Raw genomic sequence first — 24,025 nt, 5'->3', positions numbered from 1 at the left:
TAACAACTCCCCCTTTCTTCCCAGGAGCAGAAGATATAAAATGAGATCCCAAACGAGCATTAACTAAATATTTCTGATCTTTAAGTAAAATATGAGTTTCCTGTAAGCAAATAACATCATTAGTATGTTGCTTCAAATAATAGAAGATTTTTTTGCGTTTCTGAGGAGAATTCAATCCATTAACATTCCAAGTCAAAAACTTTGCCATCTCCCTTGGCACGCAGCCTGGAGAAGACACCATCAAACTCTGAAAGAGCTGCGTGTGTTGCATAACTCTTGGGTCTTGCTCCTCCCACCGGCGGTGATGCACTTCCAGGAGAACTCTCTTTAGGCTCTTTTTTACGTTGCTCCTTCTCTTTACGCTTATAGGCTGCACGGGTCATCCTCTGCTCTTTAACCTCCGTCTGGCGTTGCTTTACAGCTTCTATCATCCCAGCGGAAACCAAATCTAATGCCTCAGATTGCTGCTCAACTTCCTTGCCACTCAGAGATTTCCGACCAGATGAGGTTGAGCCTGCACCCAGGACCGAAGTATAAAAGTCTCTAGCTTTGTCAACTGTGTTCAATCTGTAGCGTGTCCCAGCATGGCTCAAAACAATACCCATCGGAATTTCCCATCTAAATGGCATCGATCTAGCTTTAAGCTCATTGGTTAAAAAAGCAAAGTCTTTCCTGCTTCTTAAAATTTTGGATGGGATTTCCTTTAAAATGATGACATCTTGGGCAGCAATCTGAAATCTTTTATTGTAAAAAGCTTGTATAATCTCATTCCGCAGGGACTTCTTTGTAAAATAAATCACCACATCTCTAGGCAAGTTCTTCTGCTTAGCAATCCAGGAGTTGAGCCTATAAATTTTTTCCACTTCTCTCTGTAATTCTCCTTTATCCATATCCAAGGCCAGCGCCAGATCAGTAAGGACCACCTCCACCAGATCTTGATTCACATCTTCCTTGAGGCCTCTGATCCTCAAGGCATACTCCATTTGTCTGTACTGAAACATCAAAATATCTTCTTGTGAGGAGTCCACCTTCCTTTCCACATCTTGAATTTTGTCATCCAAAGAGTCAACTTTGTCTTCCACTTCCTCAAGCCTTGCATCGAGCTTAACCACCACAGTAGCCAAACCTGAAACAGCTGCCAGTATATCTTGTCGTAATTCATTATTGTTTTCTTGCAATTTAGTCTTTATCCCCGTTATCTCTTCTTTGAGATCAGATTTAATTTCTGATTTAATCTGTGAGACAAATTGATTCATTTCCTCTCTCATTTGAACTACAATCTCTCCCATTATGCCTCTAACCTCTTGTGCTGAAAGTCCAGATAGAGGAGGGGAGGGTGGTGGCTGAGCCGGTGGTACATGTTTAGATTGTTGTTGTAGCTGTGCAGTGGAAGTTATAGGAGAAGAAATAACCTTGGGTACTGAGGAAGGCTGCTGCCTCTTTGAAGCCATTTTAAAAAGCACAATTGTCACTTCCCTTTCCCCTCCAGCCAGGAAGGGAGGAGGGAAAAAAAAAAAGAAAAATTTTTTTAAAAAGAGACAAACTATAGTCCTTGAAAGTCCAGAGTAAATCCAAAGAATAAAAAATAAAAAAGCAAACAATTCAAAAGAAAAAATTCTAAGCCAAAAGCGAAAGTAAAGGCAAAAACCAATCCTTAAAAAGGGAAAGTAAAACAAAAGAGAAAGGAAAAAAAAACTCCGACACTTTCAAAGCGCCATCTTAAATCCTTTCACTAATATAACAAAAAAAAAGGAGGAATAATAGTAGAAATCAAAAAATAAAAAAATTAAACACCTAAATTATAACAAAAAATCCTTTAAACTGCTCCGTCCGTTTAAAAATTACTCACCAGAATGCTATAAACACGGAGATAGAAGCGGCGGTTTCTTTTGCTTCCTAGGAAGCAAAAACAGCTGGGAGGCGGAGATCAGCAGGAGCTCCGAGGGAACACTCCTTTCACCCCCTCTAGAAACAAATCCAGAGGGGGTTCAGGGGTTCTACCTCTATCCCTGCACTCTCTGTCCCTTCCCTTTGCCCGGGAAGGGATTTCCGAGCCGCGGGCCAGCTGATGCACGCTGCGCTCCGCGGCTCTGACACTTCCCCAGCTGGACGGCTAAAAGCTAGCCGCCATCGCCGTCGCCTCACACCGGAAGCTCTTTAATAATCTTTTATAATCAATTTTATTACATGTTTTTATCCAGCATTAGACTATAGTCAATGTATCTTTATTGTCAGGTCAGTATGATTCAGTTTTTCTGAAGCTAGCTAGTTTTTTTATACTATCTGTAAAACTAGGCAGACCTTGAATACATCATTAATGGTAATATATTGCTATGTTTTCTTGTGTTGGTTCTGTTTAGTTTTGTTTTATTTGAATGTTTAATTTATGTGTTGATCTTCGGCTGTAATAATAAATTGATTGATTGTTCTCACTGTCAGAAAATTTCTCCTTACTTCTAAATTGGTTAGTTTCCACCCGTTGTGTCAGAACCACCAGCTTCAGCTTCACATCTCACTCTTTCTGTCATCAGTGGGAGAAGGAAAGAACAAATGGTCAGGTTGTTGTATACTTTTATTATGGGGAAATTGGGGGGGGGATTGACAGTTGAAGAAGAACAGAGCAGCCTGGAATTCAGTTAGTGCTGGTGCCCTGGCATCCTGAAGGCCGTTTGCCCTGAGTGTGGAATTTCACCACCCCAAACATTTCAGAGTTATTCACAACATCATGGTGGTGCTGGATTGGCTCTGCTCTGGACCACAGGGGGAGGGCAAGTGAAAACCGGGAATTTAGTTCTGTATTGCTGTATTGGAATTTCATATTCTGCTTGACTCTACTGCAACCAGTATTCCTTAGTAAAAGTGCCTTTTCACTTCAAATGGAGTTGAGAGTTTTACTTCCCTAAGGGATCAAACTGGGGCAGGTCTGAAATTAAGTAGAATCTATAACTGTGGTCAACCTGGAGAGGACATCACCTCTATCTTGGAGACTGTGCACACAATGTCGGCTCAAGGAAGCAATCAGGAGATCAAACGGATGAGAGACGCAGAGAACTGTGGTGACCTGCCAAGACCTAGGTGGAGGAGGACTGGGAAGAAAAGCCCTAGGAGGTGACTTTCACCTGTGGAAGCTGCCTGTGGAAACAAAAGATGGAACTGGAAGAACTAAAGGAGGAGGAGGAAGAAGAAATGAGGGGAGAACAGGGCCAAGCCAACTGAATGATGGAGCAAACCATCAAATTCATGCAAGGAGCTTTCAAGAACTTCAAAGAGCACATCGTCTTTGCCAGGGCCTCCCAGCCAGAAGATCAATTATGTCCAGCCTCAGCAACCAATGGGGCAACCAAATCCACCATGGTGGGTAGTACAGAGGCCGGACTCACAGCTGCGGTGGCTGCAACAGCCCCAACACCTGGAGGGATAACCCAGCATCCTATGGGGATTGAAATCAGCAAGGAGAAGGAAGTGCAAGACCCCACCCCTAGACATAAAATTTGACAGAGACCCCCAGCAACTAGAGTTCTTCCTAGCCCAGGTTTGTACATACATGCAGGACTATGATCCAAGGATTGTCACAGAGGGTGGCAAGGTGACATGTGTCTCCATGGCCTTAGAAGGGGCTACAGCAAGGTGGATGGCCACCCCACACAATGACCACAAGACATCCTGATCAGTCTGAGACCACCCTGGAAGAAGTGGAGGTCATGAGAGAACTCCAACCAGCCCAGCAAGGAGCTCAGGGGAGAATGATACTGATATCAATGACGACCCCTTGGTAAATGGTCCATTCACCCCAGTGACAGTCCCCATTGAACTGATAGCCCAATCCCCAGGGCATAAAGCCAGCCTGATGGCCCTCCTGGACTTGGGGTGTACCAGGTGCTTGGTTAACCCTGCCCTGATGGAGAAGTTGAGGGTGAGACTTAGACACTTAAGGTGCCAGCAGCATTTTGCCAGAGGCTCCATTGCAGGGGGGATCCCAGCAACATTCATTACTAAATTGGTTGAAATGCAAATGGGGACACACAGAGAGACTCTGACCTTTATTGTGGCCCCAGGCATGGAGAGACACTTAGTGTTGGGACTAGCATGGCTTCGGAAATGGAACCTTTATATGAACTGGAGGAGGGGTTTGCTAAAAGTCCAGCAAAGTGAGGCTGAACTAAAGCCAGGGAAGAACCTAGTGAGCCCAAAACTGAGACAGAAGTTGGAGGCTTCCCTGCAGAAAGAAGGCCGATCCCCAGATTCCAGAGGAATACCAGGACTTGAGGGATTTGTTAGCAAGAGGGGATCAGAAGAATCCAACCCTCCCGGCCAATAAGCTGTTCCATAGAGATCTTGCTAGGGGCTAAGCTACCCAAGCCCAAGTTGTACTCGATGACCCTTAGAGAGCTGAAGGAACTGCGTCTATTTATAGACAAAAATCTCAAGAGTCAGCCCCTGAAGTGGTCAATAGAGTGCCAAGCAGCATTCCAAAAACTCACATGGCTGTTTGCTGCCAAACCTATGGCTTCTGGTTCCGGGTCATAGCACCGCAGTCGTGCCAAGAGACTGCTCTCTTCGCTGGCCGAGTTTCCTCCACCAGTAGACCCTTGATCGGGTCGAAAAGTCACCCTGGAGGAGCGACTACCACTGAGGAGGCCCCCCATTTGACTGCAGAAGGATGGCGGCGTCTTCTGCAGTCTGGGTAAGCTCCTTTGGGCCAACAGAGTAAAGATCGGTCAGTAAAATGGCCGATCACTCAGCTGCACCAACCGCAAGCCACAAGAATATCTAAGTGAAACAGAACCACCATGGAAGATTCAATGAAACCTTTTTTTGCCTCTAGTTTTCCTATTTACTCCTGTGAAAAGCTTTTTGGGGGGAACTATTTCCCTACTTTGTTAAAACAATGCTTTTGATCGGGGGGGGAAGTCTTGGATCAAAAGAAAAATTAAGTTCTACTTTTTTAATAGCTGATATTATTTTTGGACATTTGGGGGTCCCAAAATTCCCTGATATAGAGACTTAATATGCCAGCTATTTGGAGAATATTGTTTTTTTTTTCTATTTTTTTACTATTTTTGTAATTAAAGAAAAGAGGGAAAGGAAAGGAGGAAAGAAAAAAAATTACTTTTACAGGGGGTTTGGAAAGACTGAATAACTTTGGATAACCCTCTGGGGACATCTTGTGGTGAAATTACCAACTGCAATTGTTATTTTTCTTTTCTTGGACTTTGAGTCTGACTCTGACCTTCAAATTATCACAAAAAGGAAAAGATAAAGGAGCTGTACAGCTGAGTGGAGGTGGATATTGACTGATTGTTATTAAATATAGTCTCCACCAAAAGAATAATGTTCTAAACACTATTGAAATGGAGGAACCTTGCCTAGACCTTAATTATAAGTATATATTGGACAAAATTCTTGAAAATACTGAGCTAATAGTTGCTAAACAAGAGAGATTATTTCTCAACGACAAACTAAAGCACAAGGCCTAAGTGAACACTTTGCAGGCCAAGAAACAGTAGAAGGGATATATACACCCAAGAGACCTGTTCTCAACTTTGCTTACAACTTACTGAAATGGAGGAACTAAATTCACATCTGGATTATCAATCTACATTAGAAAAAAACTTGGATGCTAATGAACAAACGATTTTTAGCACAGAAACTAAGGATATTATCCCAGAAGGACAAGCCAATGTGCAGAATTCAACTGACTTTTTGACAGATAAAAAATCAACAGAAGACGAACCAAACAACACTAAAGAGGATTATGTATCATTTTATATACAATTTATTCAGATTTTGGAGGATTCAAAAGTGACTGCAACTAAACTATACGTAACCTCAAAAAGGATGGGGATTGAGATCCAATTACAAGCTATTGAGAATCGCCACAATTTTGTTACTAGCCTATTAAAATGGACAATGGGAGAATTTCCTTTGGTTTATGTAATCTGGCCAGAGATGAAGGGAGACTTATTTGTGGATCTAGAGGCTTTATTATGGAAACCTATCTGGAATAGAAAGAAGGCTAGAATAAGATATAAATATGGAATTTAAGATTACATAGAGATGCAGACTGATTTGGACTTGGACTTTTAAGAGGTGTTATTAGGATAAGGTTTAGAACTTAGTATTGAAATATAGTAAGAATATATTCTTTGGAATAATACATCTTTCTTCCTTTCTCTTTTTTCCTCTTGGTTTGTTTCTGTCTTTCTTTTTTTACTATTTTTTCTAATTTTTGTGTTTTTTTATTATTAGGCATGATAATTAATTTATGGAGATATAATGAGAAAAAGATTGTAATAATAGATGAAATTAATAAACAAAGAATTACTGAAGAGGAAACAGAATATGGTTAAGAATTGTAAGAATGTAATGATGGAAATAATATATTTAAATAAGAGAAGTTAGGAACATCCAAATGGTAAATAATATGTCTGCTTAATGCTAAGTTGGATATGGTATTAAATTAATAATAGCTGAAAACAGGACTTTGATTTATATAAGTAATGGGTTGCAGATAATATTTATTGATTAATGGAATTTTTATTTAGGAATGTATTAATGAATTTTATCTAGAAATTTGACTATATCATGTTAATTGATAGAGAGGGAAATTTTAAGGAGTATTATGTGAGCTGTATATTTATGATGTTATTGTATTCAATTGATTACCCTATCTCCACATTGGCTCTTAAGCTTCTGGGTGCAAAAATGGAAAAACCAATCAAATTGTTTTTTAAAAAAAACACCCAGACCTTAGTGCCCCATTTATTATTCAAGCAGATGCTAATGATGTGGCGATGAGAGCAATATTTTTACATAAGAACAGCCAGGGTACCCTGCAGCCATGCATATACACCTCCAAGAAACTGAGTGACATTGAATGGCAGTGTGGGAAAAGAAAGCTTATGCAGTGAACTGGGCACTCTTAACATAAAGGCACTTCTTGGAAGGGAGCAAGGCCCCTTTCAAGGTGTTGACTGATCACAAGAACTTAAAAGGCCTAAGCAAGTCCAGTGGGCTCAGTACTTTAATCAGTTTAACTTCACCTCTACTATCTTCCAGGGGAAAGAACTTCTTAGCTGATGCTTAGTCCAAGATGCTCTAATACAACAGTTCCAAACAGGAAACAGTGAGACCAATTATCCCATCTCACCAAGTCATGGTATTGGTCATCACCTAAGTGCAGACAAAAGAGAACCCCCAGGTTGGGGATGGCATAACAGACTTCCTAAAAGCAGCATTAGAGGGAGACAAGTGGTTCCAGGTTTACAAAAACAAATGCATGATACAAAGGGGCTTAGCCTTTTCATTTCAAATAGAGTCTCTTCCCTAAGGGATCAAACTGGGTCAGGTCTAATACATTGCTTCTTGTCTTGCTTTCTGGTATTTTGAAAAGCACCCCTCTTCTTTGTGACAGCTTTTCAAATATTGGAACTGTCAGAACCCATATTCTAAGGAGACCCCTTTCTTGCTTTAAACTCAAACTCTGTTCTCTCTATACTTCTGGGTTCTGCCATGCTCCTGGAGGGGAGGGGGGAAAGCACTGTGGGCTATTGCTTTATTTTCCTCTATTGCTACATTGTAATACTTTGCTGTTTCTGCATACTTCCTCTGTGAACTATCTCTCCCCTTGATGTCAGCTACAGAAGGGGGAAGGAGAAAGGAATGTGCCTCCAGTAAATGGTTTATCTCTGCTCTCAGAAGGGAAGGTGTGAAAAGTTGACAAAACATCACTGTAACCCTGAGACAGCCGAGCATTATCTACTCTTTCCCACAACAGACAACACCTGGGGATTGGCCCATTTGAACTGAGCAGGTGAACTATGGAGTGGAGTTTTGCTTGAGACACTTTTAACCTATTGATCTGAGTGGGAAATCCTCAGATCCTGTCTATTATGCCTGCTGTCAGCTTCTCCTAATAAAAGTTCCTTTTGGAAGAAACTGCTTCCACAAGTTCTGCTTTCTTAGGATGAGGTTTTGAAGTGGGCCCTGACAGGAACACTGCTATCATGTCAACCCCTAGTCCTTCTTTTCACCAGCTAGACATACCCAATTCTTGCAACTGTTCTTCATATATTTTAGCCTCTAGGCCCCTAATCATCTTTGCTGCTCCTCTATGCACTGTTTCCAAAGTCTCAATATCTTTTTTATATTGTGGTGACCAAAACTGGATGCAGTATTCCAAATGTGGTCTTACTACAGCCTCATAGTGGTACTAACATTTCATGTGATTCTATCCTTTTATTAATGCAGCCTAGGATTGCATTGAATTTTTTTGGCCACTGCAGCACACTTTTGGCTCACACTAGGAGTCCAAGTTGCCTGTTGTAGTTACTGCTATTGAGCCAAGTTTCATCTAATCAGTACCTGTGCATTTGGTTTTTCTTGCCTAAGTGTAAAACTTTTCTCACCATTGAATTTTATTTTGTTAGGTAGGTCCAGGGTTCAAATCTATTAGGATTCCTCTGAAACTTGAGCCTATCTTCTGGCATGTTGGCTATTCCTGCCAACTTAGTGTCATCTGCAAATTTGATGAGTTCACCTTTTAATATCTTATCTTTAATATCTTATGGAGATATTGAACAGTATTGGGCCTAAGACATTTTTCTAATTTATATCAAGAAGTAAATTGTAGTCTGTTTTGTCAAACGCCTTCCTGAAATTCAAGTATACTATTCCACAGCATTTCACTATTTCACTAATTTAGTCATTTTGTCCAAGAATGAGATAAGTTTTCTTTAGCATGATCTGTTTTTGACAAACCTATATTGACTTCTCATTACAACTGCTTGCTTCTAGGTGTTCACAGATCTGTTTCTTGTTTATCTTTTACAGGATCTTCTCAGGTATTGATGTCAGGCTGATTGGTTTGTAGTTTCCTGGATCTGTTTTTTCCCCTTTTTTGAAAATGGGAACTACATCAGCTCTTTTCCAGTCCTCTGGTAGTTCCCCAGTGCTCCAGGATGTTTGAAGGATATGGTTCAGTGATTTTATGATCGTATCTGCCAGCTCCCTTCAGAACGCAGGGATGTAATCCGCCTGGTCCTGATGATTTGAACTTGTCTAGAGTGGATAAGTGTTCTTACTATTTTCTTCTTTATTTTAATTTGAATTCCTAGTCTATCTTTTACAGTTCTGTTTTTGGTAGGCTGAGCTATTTTTTCTTTTTGTGTGAAGATAGATGAAAATTAAGTAGCTCTGTTTTCTCCCTGCTGCCTGTCACTTCCTTGCCATCTTCTTCCATTAATTCACTAATTGTTTCTTTGGCTTTTTTCTTGTATTTTATATGTTTTTAAAAATTATTTTTGACATTTGTTGCAAGTCTTACTTCATTCTGAACATTAGCTTTTTTTGACTTCATCTTTGCAGATTCAGGCTATATGTTTAGTTAGTTTCCATTTTTTATATTTATCCTTTTGGTCTTTCAGTTTATCAGAGAGTTCTTTCTGTAACCATGCTAGTTTCTTCTTGGATTTCTTATTTTTCCTTTTTAGTGGTATTGAGCTAGACTGGACTCTTTTAATGGTATTTTTCAGAGTTTCCCAAGCTTCTTGAATTGTTTTCTCCTTTAAAATTTTCATCCATGGAGTCCTTCCCAAGCTGTCTCTAGGTTTTTTGTAATCAGCTGTTTTAAAGTCTGAGACACTGGTTTGATTATGTTCTATTGCTTGTGTCTGCATTATGTTGAATTCTAATATGATGCAGTCATTTTCCCCTAAAGTTCCTGCAATTTCAACCCCCTCTATCATTTCTCTGTTAGTAAGAATTAAGTCCAATATAGCTATCCCTCTAGTTCTCTCATCTACCTTTGGATGACAAAGTTGTCAGCTGGATTAGCCAGAAACCTGTTCAATCACCCATATGTGTACACAGAGTTTGTCTCCCAGTTGATATCTGGGTAGTTAAAGTCCCTCATTACTACAACTGTGCTGTGTTTTTTACATAAATTTGTTAACTAATTAGCAAAAAGTTCACCTATGTCTTCTGCTTGGTTGGTTAGCCTGTAGTATACACCTATGGCAATGTTATTCTTTTTTCCTGTTATATTAACCCACATGCATTCTAGGAGGATTTCATCCTTGGTTTTATGCATTTCTGTAGAGATGTAGAGATGAAGTGTAGTTTTATTTTGCCACTTCTCTGTAGTAGTTGGTTGGATATTCACTGTCATAATCTGAATAAACCCTATTAGGGTTTCAGAAAATATTAAATTTAATGTAAGTTAGCAAACTTTACATATTCATAATTACAAATCTTACTATTTTAGCTCTTTGTATAGTTATCTATCTTAGTTATCTATAGCATTCAGACTATTGATTGTAAAATTCATTATAATTTTATAGGTCTTTCCCAAGTTTTAATTTTATGTTAATTTTTCATTTTTTATCAATAGGATATTTTTACTTTTATTTTAGAGTGATTATTATATTACTAGTTTAATGTTGGTCTATGACCAAAATAAAATAAAAAAGTATATTTTAAGGAAAGTTTGATATATGTCTGATCCACATAACGCATTATGCCTTTGTCAGGTCCCCAAGTCCTTACAGCCTTAATTAGTGTTTTGTATTTATTTATTATATCTATACCTAGTGCAATGAGAATAACTCTGGATATATGTACTCACAGATACACACAACACACACACACACACATACGTGTACCCATACTATGCAGTAAAGCATTCATAGTACAATAAATCAAAAAGAAAACAATCTATTCAGAACATTACATAGAAGAAAACAAGTCAACAATTCCCTTATAAACAATTAATTTTGAGTATGTTGTAGAACCCAGCTAAAATGATGCATAACCTATTATTTACAGAAAACTATAAAATATGTTTGTTTTGTTTATCAAATTTAAAAGGCTAGCCAATTGTATAAACCAGGCCCTATACATGAAAGGCTTTAGAGGTAATAACAAGCTCCTTGAGGTGCACTAGAAGCCAGATAGCAACCAATGTAGCTTATGGAGCACCTGTGCCACATAAGCATACTGAGGCATGACCATTACAGCCCATACTGCTGAATTCTGGGCCAGCTATATTTTTGAAATGGACTTCAAAGGCTATCCCATATAGAGTCCATTGTAATAATCTAAACATATAAGTCATAAATGATCATCTGCTGGGTCTCCTGATCCCCTTCTTCCCTTTTCCAAAATGAGCAATCCACTTAACCTCTCTCTGGAGATTTGGGAGCAGCTATAAAAGTCATGTGAAGGTGGTTTTCAGATTTAAGCATATTTTATTAAGTTCTACTAGGGAAATTCTGATCAGTCAGCTGAACAAAATTTTAAAAAAGAGATTGCCTGGATCCTGCTATTTCATGTTACTTTCAAAAGAAGACAATACATTCTTCAATAGAACCAATAATGCATTGGTGTTAGCTTTTGGTAGCTTGCATATTGTGAACTGTTAGAGAAATAATTTGTTTTAATTTTTAACAGTATATCATGTGCCAGAAAGGAGTATATACATGACATCAGAATTCACAAGTGGAACCTGTGAAACAAGCACAGAGGCCTCATTTATAAAATATCTCTTAGAGAAATTAGAGAGCTTAATTTATAAGCTTAATTGTGAAATCAAGCAATGGAATACCCAGTGTCATACTGCTACAGACACATTGAAAAAAATAACACATAAATTTACCTTTCAGTTCATAGGTAAGGTGAAAACTTTGCTCACTACTTCTCTGTTTGTGTGTGTGTGTGTGTGTGTGTGCTATACAATATTATATAATACCACAAATATGAAAATATTGCAGATATTATTTCTGATATCATTACAAGTGGTAATATAATAATAATATCACTTGTACTACAAATGTAATAATGAGTCTATTTCAGTATATATGTCCATTAAATATGTGTCAAAAATAAATAGCAACCATTCTCCAAATCAGCCTGGGCAGATCCAGCACTGGCAAGGGTCCAACCATGTACACAAAATTCTGTCATTTTTCCCAACAAAGTGATATCTATTTATCTACTTGCATAAGGCATGGTTTCAAACTGATTGGTGGACAAAAGCCAAGGCAATTGATGGAAATTTACTCTGTCACATGATGTTAGGACTTGAACCGCTGAATCAAAGACCATCTCCAGTATCTGTAAGTCATTAGCCACCAAACCTCTCTATGCAACTATGAAATCACCATATAAGTAGTCCTTGACTTAGCACCATTCATTCAGTGACTGCTAGAAGTTATAATGGTAGTGAGCAAATGGTGGTTATGACTATTCCTCAAAATTCTGGCTGTTCCAGCACCCCCACAATCATGTGATTGCAATCTTGACAACCACTTCACACTTACAACTGGTTGCAGTGCCCTGAGATCGCAAGATAGCCATTTTCAACTTTCTCTGCTGTCTTTCCCAGGAAGTCAATAGGGAAGCTGACAGGGAAAATCACAAGTCATTGGGTTAAATGTCCTCCCCGTCAGAAAACACTTTCTCAGTCCATTTGCACTTGGGCTGCGCCAATCACTCACACCTTCACCAATCCTAGTTGTGCCTCACTCATACCCCTGCACATTGTCCCCAACTTACACCACACCTCGCACATCTTCCCTTATCCATGCCATACTTCTCGTGCATCCCTTCACACCCTTTGTACCTTTTTCAACCCATGCTGCATCTTTCGTGCCCCCTTGCATCCTTGGGGTACTTTTCCTTATCTGTGCCATAACTCTTGTATCCTGATGCACCATTGCATACCTGACCTGTGCCTGCCTCTTGTGCACTCTCACACATCGACCTGTATCATGCCTCTCACACACATCCTTGTACTTTCATGTATTCTCCCTGATCCTCCCTTGCAGCCTCATAAATCCTTTGTGGTAAGCTGGCAAGAAGTTGCCTTGCCAATCAGCTGTGAGATTTGATTAACCGAAGCAACAGAGATTGCTGTCCCTCAGTGATGCTGTCACACCTTACAACCACATTACTTAGGGATGGAAATTTTGGTCCTAATTGCCATCATATGTCAAGGAATAACTGTATCTAAAAATAGATTGCTTTTCAGTTGACATATCTCCTTTGTTTATAGTTCAGGGAACATACCGTATTGTATATTGAGAGTGCAAAATTAAGATGTTTAGCCACTACCAAAATTCTCTTTCTCTTTGTAACTTCCCACTTCTCTGTTCCTCATAGCCCCTATTGCATTGGGTTCTCCAATTGCCAGCTATGTTGGCTAGAAGGAGAACATTGACTAAATCCTGACTGTTATTTTTATATGCAAGGAAGCATTTTTTGAAGTCTTTTCTTTTCAATAGACAGAGAACTAAGTCCTTAATAGATTCAAATCATGTGCTGATTTTTGTTAAAATGTTGTTAATCAAGAATTTGAATAAATAGTACCTGAGTAACTGACTTTTAAGTGTATCTTTTCATAGTTCATCCTTGCCACCTTATAATGGCCTGATATTGCAGACTGATTTTATCTGTGGTAACGTTATTGTATTCTGATATATGAAATTATCATATTAAGATATGACCTAAAAATCATCTGAAAAATATAATTAAAACATAAAATATTCTCTCTTTTTCACTTTTTGCAGTGTTTCCTCTTATACTAGATTCAGCAGATTTTTGTCAAAATTCTCATTGTCAACATTCCACAAGCAGCATCAGAAAGGTAATATAGAATTATTCTAAAATACTTCAAAACAATCATATTTGAAAATAGCATTCTTCAAGACATGAGTCTGTCCAAAGCAAAAAAAGATGATCATGTAAATTCACAACATCAATATATTTTTCTTAATATTAAGGTCTGCCACACCTATCAGTCTTTGCTACCTACAGATCTAATCAACTTTTAGTGTAATGTTGTTTACAAATTTGTGAATCAGTTCATATACTGGAACATAATTTTCTAGAATGCTAGAAAATAGGCATAGGCCTCTCCCCCCCCCCAAACCTAATACATTCTGAGGATAAACCAGTTCATGTCCAGAATGCAGTTTGCACATAGTTAATTTTTGTTTGAATGGAAACTACTATTTATGATATTAGCTAGCAGAAATGAGTATCTTGCATTATATTCTATATGTAATCCACCTTGGGAGCCAGTTGACAATCAAATATTAATGCAATCATCTTTTTAAATTGTAGGCATATGACAAAATCAAGCAGTTCTTTGAAGTCCTAAACACAGATCCCTTTCCTGGTGATCTTTTAAGTTATATTCCTGGTACTCTATCTGGTGTTAAAGTAGATCATTGCAAACCAGGGTTTGGGAAAAACACAAGTACCATGAACAACAATACAATATGTCCAGGATGCTGTGGTAAGTTTCTAGGGTGTGGAGTAGAATTATACATAGAGAAATGGGGAAGAAAAAAGATAACTTGCTAATGGTAAATTAGCAACTAGCCCAGTGATGGCAAACCTTTTAGAGATCGAGTGCGCAAACTGCAACACAAAATCCACTTACGTATCATTGGGTGCTGGGTGGGCATGGCCCATTGGTTGGGTGTGGCCCATTGGGTTGGCGTGGCTGCAGTGGTAACGGCACACTGGGTGGGACTAAAAAGTTTAATCAATCAATTCCAACTTTGCGAGATCTTTTTTTTTTCCCATGAGAAGTTGAAATTGATTAATTGAACCCCCCCCCCTTTTTTTTTTTTGCACACGGCGGTGGAGGCCTAAAGCAAAAATTTTTTATAAAACCCAGTTGAAGACCTAGGACTGGGGTGACGGCGTGCGTGCCCACAGAGAGGGCTCTGCATGCCACCTGTGGCACGCGTGCCATAGGTTCGCCACCACAGAACTAGCCAGTTTGTCTCCCATCTGTAGTTAATGTCTGGTAGTTGCATTTTGCATCTGGGACTTCAAATATGCTATTTGTTTGAACAAAGGCTAGGAACAGAGCAAAGGATTTGGCAAGAAAATCTAGTTGCATAGTGCTGGTATAAATTACAAGAAGTGACAAGTTGTGTTACAGCATCTCAGTGTAATCTTTGGCCTTTGAAATTGCACCCCAATATCATATACAAGTTTGCATTTCAAAAGATTCCTCCTTATGTCCCCTTTCAAGTTTCATCATTTGGCTGTTTTGTTGGTGTTGCTTTGGAGATCTCTATGCCTGTCTTTTTTTTTTAAAAAAAAAAATTCTTTAATATATAAAAACAAAAACATATTGCATATAGAGAAAACCATTCAACCTCATGTGTAAACACCTCATTAACTTGACAAAAGTTAATGATGTGTTTACAAATTAATAATTTTTATTAATCCTTTCATTAAAGCTAGTTTATAAGCAAAAAGCAAGCATATTTTGGTATATAATTCAAAATATATTCCCATCTTTGATTGACGTGCTACATTAATAGATTATGAATACCAAACTAAAATTAGCAATATTGAGGCAAACCCATATATGAATATATATCCCCTTACCTATTTTACATTTCCAATATAATGAGATTGATACAAGTAGTCCTTGTAGTCACTTTGAACAGTGACTAAGTCCAACTTAGTCACTGTTCAAAGTTACAACAGACCCCCAAAGCAATTTACAACCTGGTTTCAATGTTTTGATGTTACCTGCCACCCCAGTCTTGTGACTACATTTTGGTTGCTCAACAGCCAATTCACATTTACAGCCATTTGCTGCACCCCGCAATCACAAGAATAAGATTTGAGGCAATTTTGCTGGGAAACAGTGTTTACTTCTAGTTTCTGGCAAAAACTGCCTCATAGCAAACCATGGGTTAGCTTAACAGCAGTGTTTATTTAACCAACATAGTGTTTGCTTTATGATTTTGGCATTTGCTTTGTAACCCCAGCATTCACTTACCAACTACAGCAAAAAGTTTCTAAAATTAGGTCCAGTCATGTGATGACCTGCTTTATGATTGTCATGACTTATGGCCATAATTGCAGGTCTTAATGATGTTTATAACTGAAGAACTCCCTGTCCTTAAATTTTCTTCAAAATTTCTTATAAGTGAGAAAAAATACTTCATTGAATTAATCTTATCTAAAGTTAATAAGAAATATACTTAATATTACAAATCATTACATGTTTATTTGCTAATACAGAGTATTCCAACTCTATGCCAGAATTCTTATAGATAAATAATATTGCACAATTATTACATATTGTGCAATATCATTTGGTATAAATAGCACATTTTATATTATAGAAACCTATTTCCCAGAGTGGCTTTCTTATACTTTATTCATTCAAGAGGAAGCAACACTGACACTGCATTCTTCTAGACAGAGAGCTCTGATGTCATCCTGTATCTGTTGGAGCTACTCTCCCAGCTTAGGAATCATATCTCTGAGTGCTTCTCCCATTACTGGGACACTTCGGCTTTTACTTTCCACATCCTGTCCAGTTTTTCTTCAGTCCCTAATATTTCTCCAGTTTCTTATAATCCTTCTTCCTGATGTTGCTTTCACTTGGCATTGCTACATCTGTCATCATTGCTGTTTTTTGGTCTTTGTCTTTAATATTGGTTGATTGGCCAGTACTGCCTGTCTATCTGAATCTGGAAATCCCACAGAATCTTATTTTCCACAACCTTCTGTGGGATCTCCCATCTAGACTTAGGAGGGTCTAGTCCGTATTCTGTAGATATTTCAGTATACAATGTCAGCTACTTGGTTGCATTGTTCAGTATATGCTGTTCTTGCCTGCATCTTATACCCTCCCACTCTGTGTTGCATTGTCTCTGAGTCCTCTCTGCACAGACTGCACTTTAGATCCTATCTGGTGTGGCAAACCCCTGCTTCTGTGAATGTGGTGTTAGTGCCTGTTCTTGTGATGTATGATCAATGCCTCAGTGCTGTCTTTCAAACCAGTCCTTTCCAGCCACTGATAAGATTCCCAATGTCTGTCACTTTGGCTACATGTCAATTACAGAATGGGATGTTTAGGTACCAACCCTTCGCTGTGCTCACTTCACCCCCAGCCACCCACAACAGCCAGCTTTCCTCCTCCCTTGGCCTTCCCCTGGCCATTCTCCATGGCCAATGAACCCCTGGCTCTCCACCCCTCCCTTCATCTCACATGTTTGACCCAGGTGTTTTGCTGCATAGGACAAATAGCCCCCAGATAATCAGATGGCAGGCAGAAGCAATGATATAGTGATGGCAGTGTGTGATTGGTGGTTGGCAGGATGATTGCTGGGGCTGTGGGATGGGCAGCGTGCAATGCAATTTTTTTTAAAGTGCTGTGGCTGCTCCAGAAGATTTTTTAAAGAGGCTGTGCTAGGTGGCTCCAGAGCCATGGTTCTGACAGGTCATGCAGACAGGGACAAGGCATATATTGGGGCTGCACAGATCTGTCACCAGGACCAGAAGGGAAGGGAGGGGGAGTAGTAGCAGGAGTAGCAACCCCTGGGGCCACTGGGGAGGCATCTGGCTGAGTTGTGAGCCAAGCCATCTCTGCAAAGCCTACTAGAGGTGCCCCTATTCCCTTCCTAGTCCCAACACACCCTCACCTGTCTGCCTCCCCAGAGGCCCTGGCAGCTGCTATTCTCACCACCACTCTTCCTTTCCTCCTCCTCTTTGGTCCTTGTGATCAATCCGCATGGCTCCTAGCAGCAGGATGCTTTTGTGCTACAGCTTTGCTGTTTCTGATTCTTTTTATAACTTGGGGCCCATCCCCTCTGCATGACCTGTCAAAACCACAACTCTGGAGCCACTCAATTGGTCTGAAACTTGTGGAGCAGTCACGGCACTTAGAAAAAAAACTTGAATTGCACACTGCAACCCCACAGCCTCTGTGATCATCCTGCCTACTGCCAATCACATCTGCCCCTGCAGCACCATTGCTCCTGCTTGCCACCTGATTATCTGGGGGCTATTTGTTCCATACAGCAAAACACCTGGGTCAAATGGTGCCTGGGCAACTGAGCAGGGATGAAAAGTGGGAAGTGAAGGGCCTGAGGGCCATTGGCCATGGAGAATGGCTGGGATAGGGCTAGTAGAGGAGGAAAGCTGGCTGTGAATAGGCTGAGGCAGGTGGCTGGGAGCGAAATGGGCACAGCCAAGGGTCAGTGATTAAATGTCCTAGACTGTTGATTATAGATCCCATGCAGAATCTTGTCTTGCCATGGAACTTCCTCTCTTGATTTTTCTCCAACATCTGCTACTGCCTTAGACATTCTCTCAGCATCTAGTTTCATTCATGTCAGTAGTTTTGACACTCACCAGACTCCAGCTGCTCTCTCTTTGACTGATGTACAGTCTCTAGGTGTTGGACTTGGGGTAGAAACCTCTGTGCATTATGAGGAGCTTCTGGGTCTTCACATCAACAGCTTCCATGCATTCTTTGGCCAGTTGAAGTCACTGGAAATTTGGGCAAGAGTGACCAGGTCATACTGGAATTCAATATAATGCAAAGAGAAGCAATAGAATATAACCCAACCAATGACTTAAACCTTAAAAGAACTGATTTAAAAAAAACCTCAGAGATAGCCTAAGAAAAATTCCATGGATCAAAATCCTAAAGGGAAAAACAACTCAAAAAGGGTGGGCAACTGAAAAATATGATCATAAAAGCCCAGTCCAACACAATATCATTGAAAAAGAAAAACAAGAAATCCAAGAAGAAATCCAAGATATTTGTGGTTGCACAAATATCTTTCTGATAAACTGAAAGACAGAAAAGATAAGTACAAAAAATGGAAAGAGGGACACATAACTAACACAGAATATCAGCAGATAGCCCAAATCTGCAAAGATAAACTCAGGAAAGCAAAGGCTCAGAATGAACAAAGAACAAAAATCAAAGATAATTTAAAAAGTTTCTTTCAACATATAAATAAGAAGAAAAAAGTCAAGGAAACAGTTGGTCCACTAAAGAGAGAAGATGGCAAGGAAGTAACAGGCAGTGCAAAGAAAGCAGAGCTGCTTAACTCATTCTTTGCATCAGTCTTCTTGCAAAAAGAAATTATAGCCCAACCTATCAAAAACATAACTGTAAAAGACAGACTAGAAATAAAAATTAAAATAAGCAAGAAAATGGTATGAGAACACTTGTCTGATCTTGATGAATATAAATCACTTGGATCTGATGGATTACACGCCAGAATTTTGAAGGAGCTGCTACATGTTATCTCAGAACCATCGTACCATATCTTTAAAAAATCCTGGAGTATCAGAGAACTACCAGAAGATTGCAAAAGATAATGCAAAAAATATTCAAAAAACAGATCTGTGAATATCTAGAAACAAATAAAGTTATGACGAAAAGCCAGCATGGGTTTGCTAAAATAGATCATGCCAAACCAATCTTATTTCATTCTTTGACAGTGACTAAATCAGTAGGCCAACAAAATGCTGTAGACATGGTATCCTTAGACTTCAGCAAGGCATTCAAAAAAGTAGGCCACAACTACTTCTTGGTAAACTAGAAAAAACTAGATGCTGGGATAGACAGCATCACCACCAGATGGATTTGTAACTGGCTGACAAATCGTACTCAATAAGTAGTCCTTGATGGTATTACATCTACATGGAGGGAAGTAAGCAGTGGGGTAATACAATACTTCACATGATTTTGATTCTATGCCTCTGTTTATACAACCAAGGATTGTATTAGCTTTTTTGGTTTTTGCTGCATACTGTTGCCTAAGTGTAAAACCTTGCTTTTCTCGACATTAAATTTAAAATTTCCACATTAAAAGACATATAACATTGGTGCAAATTGACTGCAGGACCTAATACCACACCACAGCAGTCTCCCAGAAGAGGAACCAGTCACATCACAGTAGCAAACATCCAATAGTGGGTTTACAAAATGAACATCTGCACAGCACCTAGCCCGCACATGATCCACACTTACTGGCTAAAGAAACTAACATGAACACCTAGCAACACAGATGAACCAGCTGCTAGTAGCTCCCATTCAGACTGGCTAACCTAAGTAAGGACAATGCTGATCATGAAAGGGAACAGTACCAGCCAATTACCAGCCAATAACCTCTCACAACATGGGCCATTACATGAGCACAGCTCAGAAGGGCGTTAGGAAATACACCAAAGGCTCAAAGTACCCATTGCTCATTCCACTTTTAAACTTCTAGAGCAGTTGCCCCAAACATAAGGTTTAGACAGACCATATATGAACACAGTCTGGATTGACTGTAGGAAAGCCTGTGACTCAGTGCCATACCCATGCATCTGCCTGGTGCTATGCAAAGTAAATAGGACACTAAGGACCTTCCTCAAGAACTCAAGGAACTAGAAGACAACCCTAGAAGTCAACTCAGGACAGCTCACACAAGTAGCCATCAAGTGCAAAATATACAAAGGTGATGCATTGTCCTTGCTGCTGTTCTGCATAGGTTTGTCTCAGCCAAAGTGTTGACATGGATAGAAGTTTAAGAATGGAATTACCATCAGTCACCTTCTTTACATGGATGACATCAAGTTGTATGGAAAGAACAAATGAGACATCAACTCACTGATCCATCTGATACAAATGTATGTCTACAGTGAGGACATCAGGATGTCATTTGAACAAGAGAAATTACAGTTCTGCTTGGAAAGAAAGTCAGAATACAGCTGGAAGAGTTGGAGGTCTTCTAGTTCATGGGTCAGCAACCCACGGCTCTGGAGCCACATGCAGCTCTTTGAATCTTCTCCTGTGGCTCCCAGCCTCCTTTGCCATTTGCAGAGAGAGAGAGAGGGGGGGGAAAAGAGACAGAGAGAAAGAGAGGGAGAGAAATAGAGAGAGAGGGAGAAAGAGAAAGAGCGAGAGGGGAGAGAGAGAGGGAAAGGAAAGAGAGAGGGGGGGAGAGAAAGAGAGAGAGAAAGAGAGAGAGAGGAAAGAGAAAGAGTGGGAGGGAGAGGAAAGAGAAAAAGAAAGAGAGAGAGAGAGAAGGAGAGGAAAGAGTGAGAGAGAGGGGGAGAGAGAGGAAAGAGAGAGAGAACTCATGCACAGCAGCCTCTATTTCATTTTAATTAAACTCTTCAATCAAGGTCTCCATCCCTTGCATGCACGCACGCATGCACGCACAAGTTTTGCATCTCTCAGTGTTTTCTTTTCTCTGGGAAATGGGTCCAAGTGGCTCTTTGAGTTTTTAAGGTTGCAGACCCCTGTTCTAGTCTGATCTCCTGCTTTCAGACAGGTGGCTGTCCAGTCTCTTCTTAAAAACATCCAGTGTTGAAGCTCCTACAACTTCTGAAGGTAAGCTGTTCCACTGGTTAATTGTTCTGTTAGGAAGTTTCTCCTTAATTCCAGATTGTTTATCTCCTTGATTAGTTTCCATCCATTGTTTCTTGTCTTGCCTTTTGGTGCTTTGGAAAATAAGTTGACCCCCTCTTCTTTGTGGTGGCCCCTCAAATACTGGAGCACTGCTAGACTCTGCTAGTCCTTCTTTTCCCTAGACTAGCCATACCCAACCATTCTTCATGTTTTGTCTCCAGGCCCTTAATCATCTTAGTTGCTCCTCTTTGCACTTTTTCCCACAGTCTCAACATCTTTTTTGTAATATGTTGACCAAAACTGGATGCAATATTCCAGGGGTGGTCTTACTAAAACGGGGTGGGGGGTGGGGGTGGGAGAGCAGCATTGTCTTCCAGGCCAGGTTTCAAAAAAAGCAAAGCAGCTCCCTCTGCATTGCCCTTTTAACACTTAACCCTTCATTGTCTGTTCTCCATCTCACTGAAATGCTCCTGTTTCAGGAGGAAATATAGAAACTGCAGAGAACAAATTGGGGCTCATTATCTGTTTTGAGTTAAAGAGGCCATGCAGAAAGGCAGAAGATCAGGGAAATGCTGCTTTGTTGAGGTCAGTTTGCAAATGGCTGCTCTACATGGCCCAATAAGATCGGCTCACAATGCTGAATTCTGCAGATCTCCAGAAGAAAAGCAAGAGATAGTGAGGGGTAGAACAGGGGGACAAAGCAGGCCCAGTGCCTTTGGGAACCCAGCAAGGCAAGGATGGGGGGGGGGAGAGATAGGTGCGTTGTAGCATCTCTGAAAAGTTATGAAGCCATCTGATTATTCGTAAGTGCAAATGACCAGATGACTTTTCTAAAATTCTTATCTTTAAATCATGGCCGTACATGGTATTTAGGAGGTCTATTGTAACTTTGAATGGTTGCTAAATGATCTTTTATACCTTGAGGATTACCTGTAGTTTGATATCTTAGGGCAGTGATGGCAAACCTTTTAGAGACCGAGTGCCCAAAAGCTGGCCCTGCCCCCACTCCACCCCCTGCCCTGCCCCCGCCCGCCCCCACCCCACCTGCCCCCAGGTCCACCTGCCACAGATCGCCCAGGCAGCCCAGCAGCGCCATGGCGGCCACACCCTCTTCCCGTGCCCCACAGCATCAACTGTGCGCGATGGGGCATGAGGGCAGAGTCTTGTCTACACTGCCTCTCTGCCATGTTCTTGGCTGCGCTGCTCCACGTGGGCCATGCTCAGGGGCGACTCTCCTCCAGGGGGACTGCTGGTGAGCAGGGGGGAGGCAAGGGTGGGGCAACGGCAACATGTGCCCACAAAGAGGGCTCTGAGTGCCGCCTCTGGCATCCTTGCCATAGGTTCGCTACCACTGTCTTAGGGCATAACATACTGTTTTCAACTTAGTTGTTTAGCAGAGTGATAGCATGGGGGAAAACTTCTTTGTGTCTAGTTGTTTTGACATTCAGTGCCCCACATTGTCATCCTGAGGGAAGAAGTTGAAACAGTTTATGTCCAGGATATGAAGGGTCTGTAGTTATTGTCACAGCCCTCTTTCTCACTCATGCAATATACAGGTCCTCAGTGGAAGACTAGTATATAAATTGTTATATTGTATATAATTTGTTATATATCTTTTTTTTTAATGGAATAGTGACATGTCCACCAGGTAGATTCAGTGCAAAATATGGAACAACCTGTATTTTGTGTCCTGCTGGATCCTATAATGGAAAATATGGCCAGGTGGCTTGTGAAAATTGTCCAAAAAACCAAAGCAGTGATAGAAAAGGTGCAGTCACAGAAAACAAATGTCACAGTAAGTTACTGAATACAATGTGTATGGATTCAACTTTCTTTTATTGGTGAATTATATTCAAATAGACCAAAACAAATTAGCTGGAGGTGTTAAAGCAATTGTGGAGCATATTGGAACTAACTGGTCCTCATAACAGATTTTTTAATCAAATACTTAATTCAGCTTTGATTTTCATATAAGCTATTTTTCTTACTCTTTGTGTATCAAATCTTTCAAGGCATTTGCTATATATTCCTTGAGGGAAATAATCAGGCGAAAAGCATAAAATATAAGAAATGTTGGAAAATATTTGTACTTAGGTGGTAGATGTTGGTGGTGGTTTGTTCTCTGAGCTTGTTGTTTAGTTTTCGAATGTTTCTTCATCAGCTGAGTTAACATCATCATCCTCACAGTGCAATCTGTTATCTTAATATTTGAGCAGCTTACGGCCATGAAATATGAATTGAAGGTGGGAAGAAATCAAGGGTAAAGTTTAAGATTTTGCAAGACACTCGAGAAAGAGGTGGACTTAAAGCACCTAATTTGAAATTATATTATGATGTGGCCACTTTAACTTTAGTAAGTGATTGGCTTAATTTAACAAATAAAAATATTCTTGCTCTTGAAGGTTGGGATTTGTTATATGGTTGGCATGCATATTTAATTTTTGACAAGAAAGTAGATCTGGTTTTTAAGTCACACATTTTAAGAAATGCTTTACTTCGAGTTTGGAAGAAGTATTATTATAAGTTAAATTATAAAATACTTATTTGGGGGATTCCTGGACAAGCAATTCAGGGGGTTTCTAAGGGGGTGAATTTTGATAATATTTCATATAAAGAATTACTTATTTGGTTGGGTACTGATTGGCAACTAAAGTCTTCAGATTTGTTAAGGCAAGAAAATATTTTACAATCATGGTTTCAATATTTGCAAATAGTGGAGAGGTGGACCTTAGATAAGAAAGTGGGAATCACCTTAGCAGATGAAAATTTGGTAATTCAGATTAAAGATCAAAATATGAATTGAAGACATTGAAAAGAGATATAACTATTTTTCTTCAAAAGGAAGGACTC

General features: G+C 39.9%; 1 protein-coding gene across 1 annotated transcript in view; it reads left to right on the top strand.

The window, feature by feature from the left end:
- Positions 1–23,467, top strand: part of LOC120313605 (zona pellucida-binding protein 1-like) — a 62,889-nt gene extending 39,422 nt beyond the window's left edge. The window contains exons 3-6 of the mRNA XM_039355686.1: positions 11,449–11,667; positions 13,566–13,642; positions 14,122–14,296; positions 22,809–23,467. Of these exons, the coding sequence (XP_039211620.1) occupies positions 11,449–11,667; positions 13,566–13,642; positions 14,122–14,296; positions 22,809–23,020 (683 nt within the window). The 3' untranslated portion in view covers positions 23,021–23,467. The remainder of the gene's footprint in view (positions 1–11,448; positions 11,668–13,565; positions 13,643–14,121; positions 14,297–22,808) is intronic.
- The last annotated feature ends 558 nt before the right edge of the window (positions 23,468–24,025 follow it).

The sequence above is a fragment of the Crotalus tigris genome, unplaced genomic scaffold, assembly GCF_016545835.1.
Source record: "Crotalus tigris isolate CLP2741 ecotype Arizona unplaced genomic scaffold, ASM1654583v1 scf7180000018730.549990, whole genome shotgun sequence".
Taxonomy (NCBI): Eukaryota; Metazoa; Chordata; class Lepidosauria; order Squamata; family Viperidae; genus Crotalus; species Crotalus tigris.
This window is presented reverse-complemented; position numbering and strand designations above follow the sequence as displayed.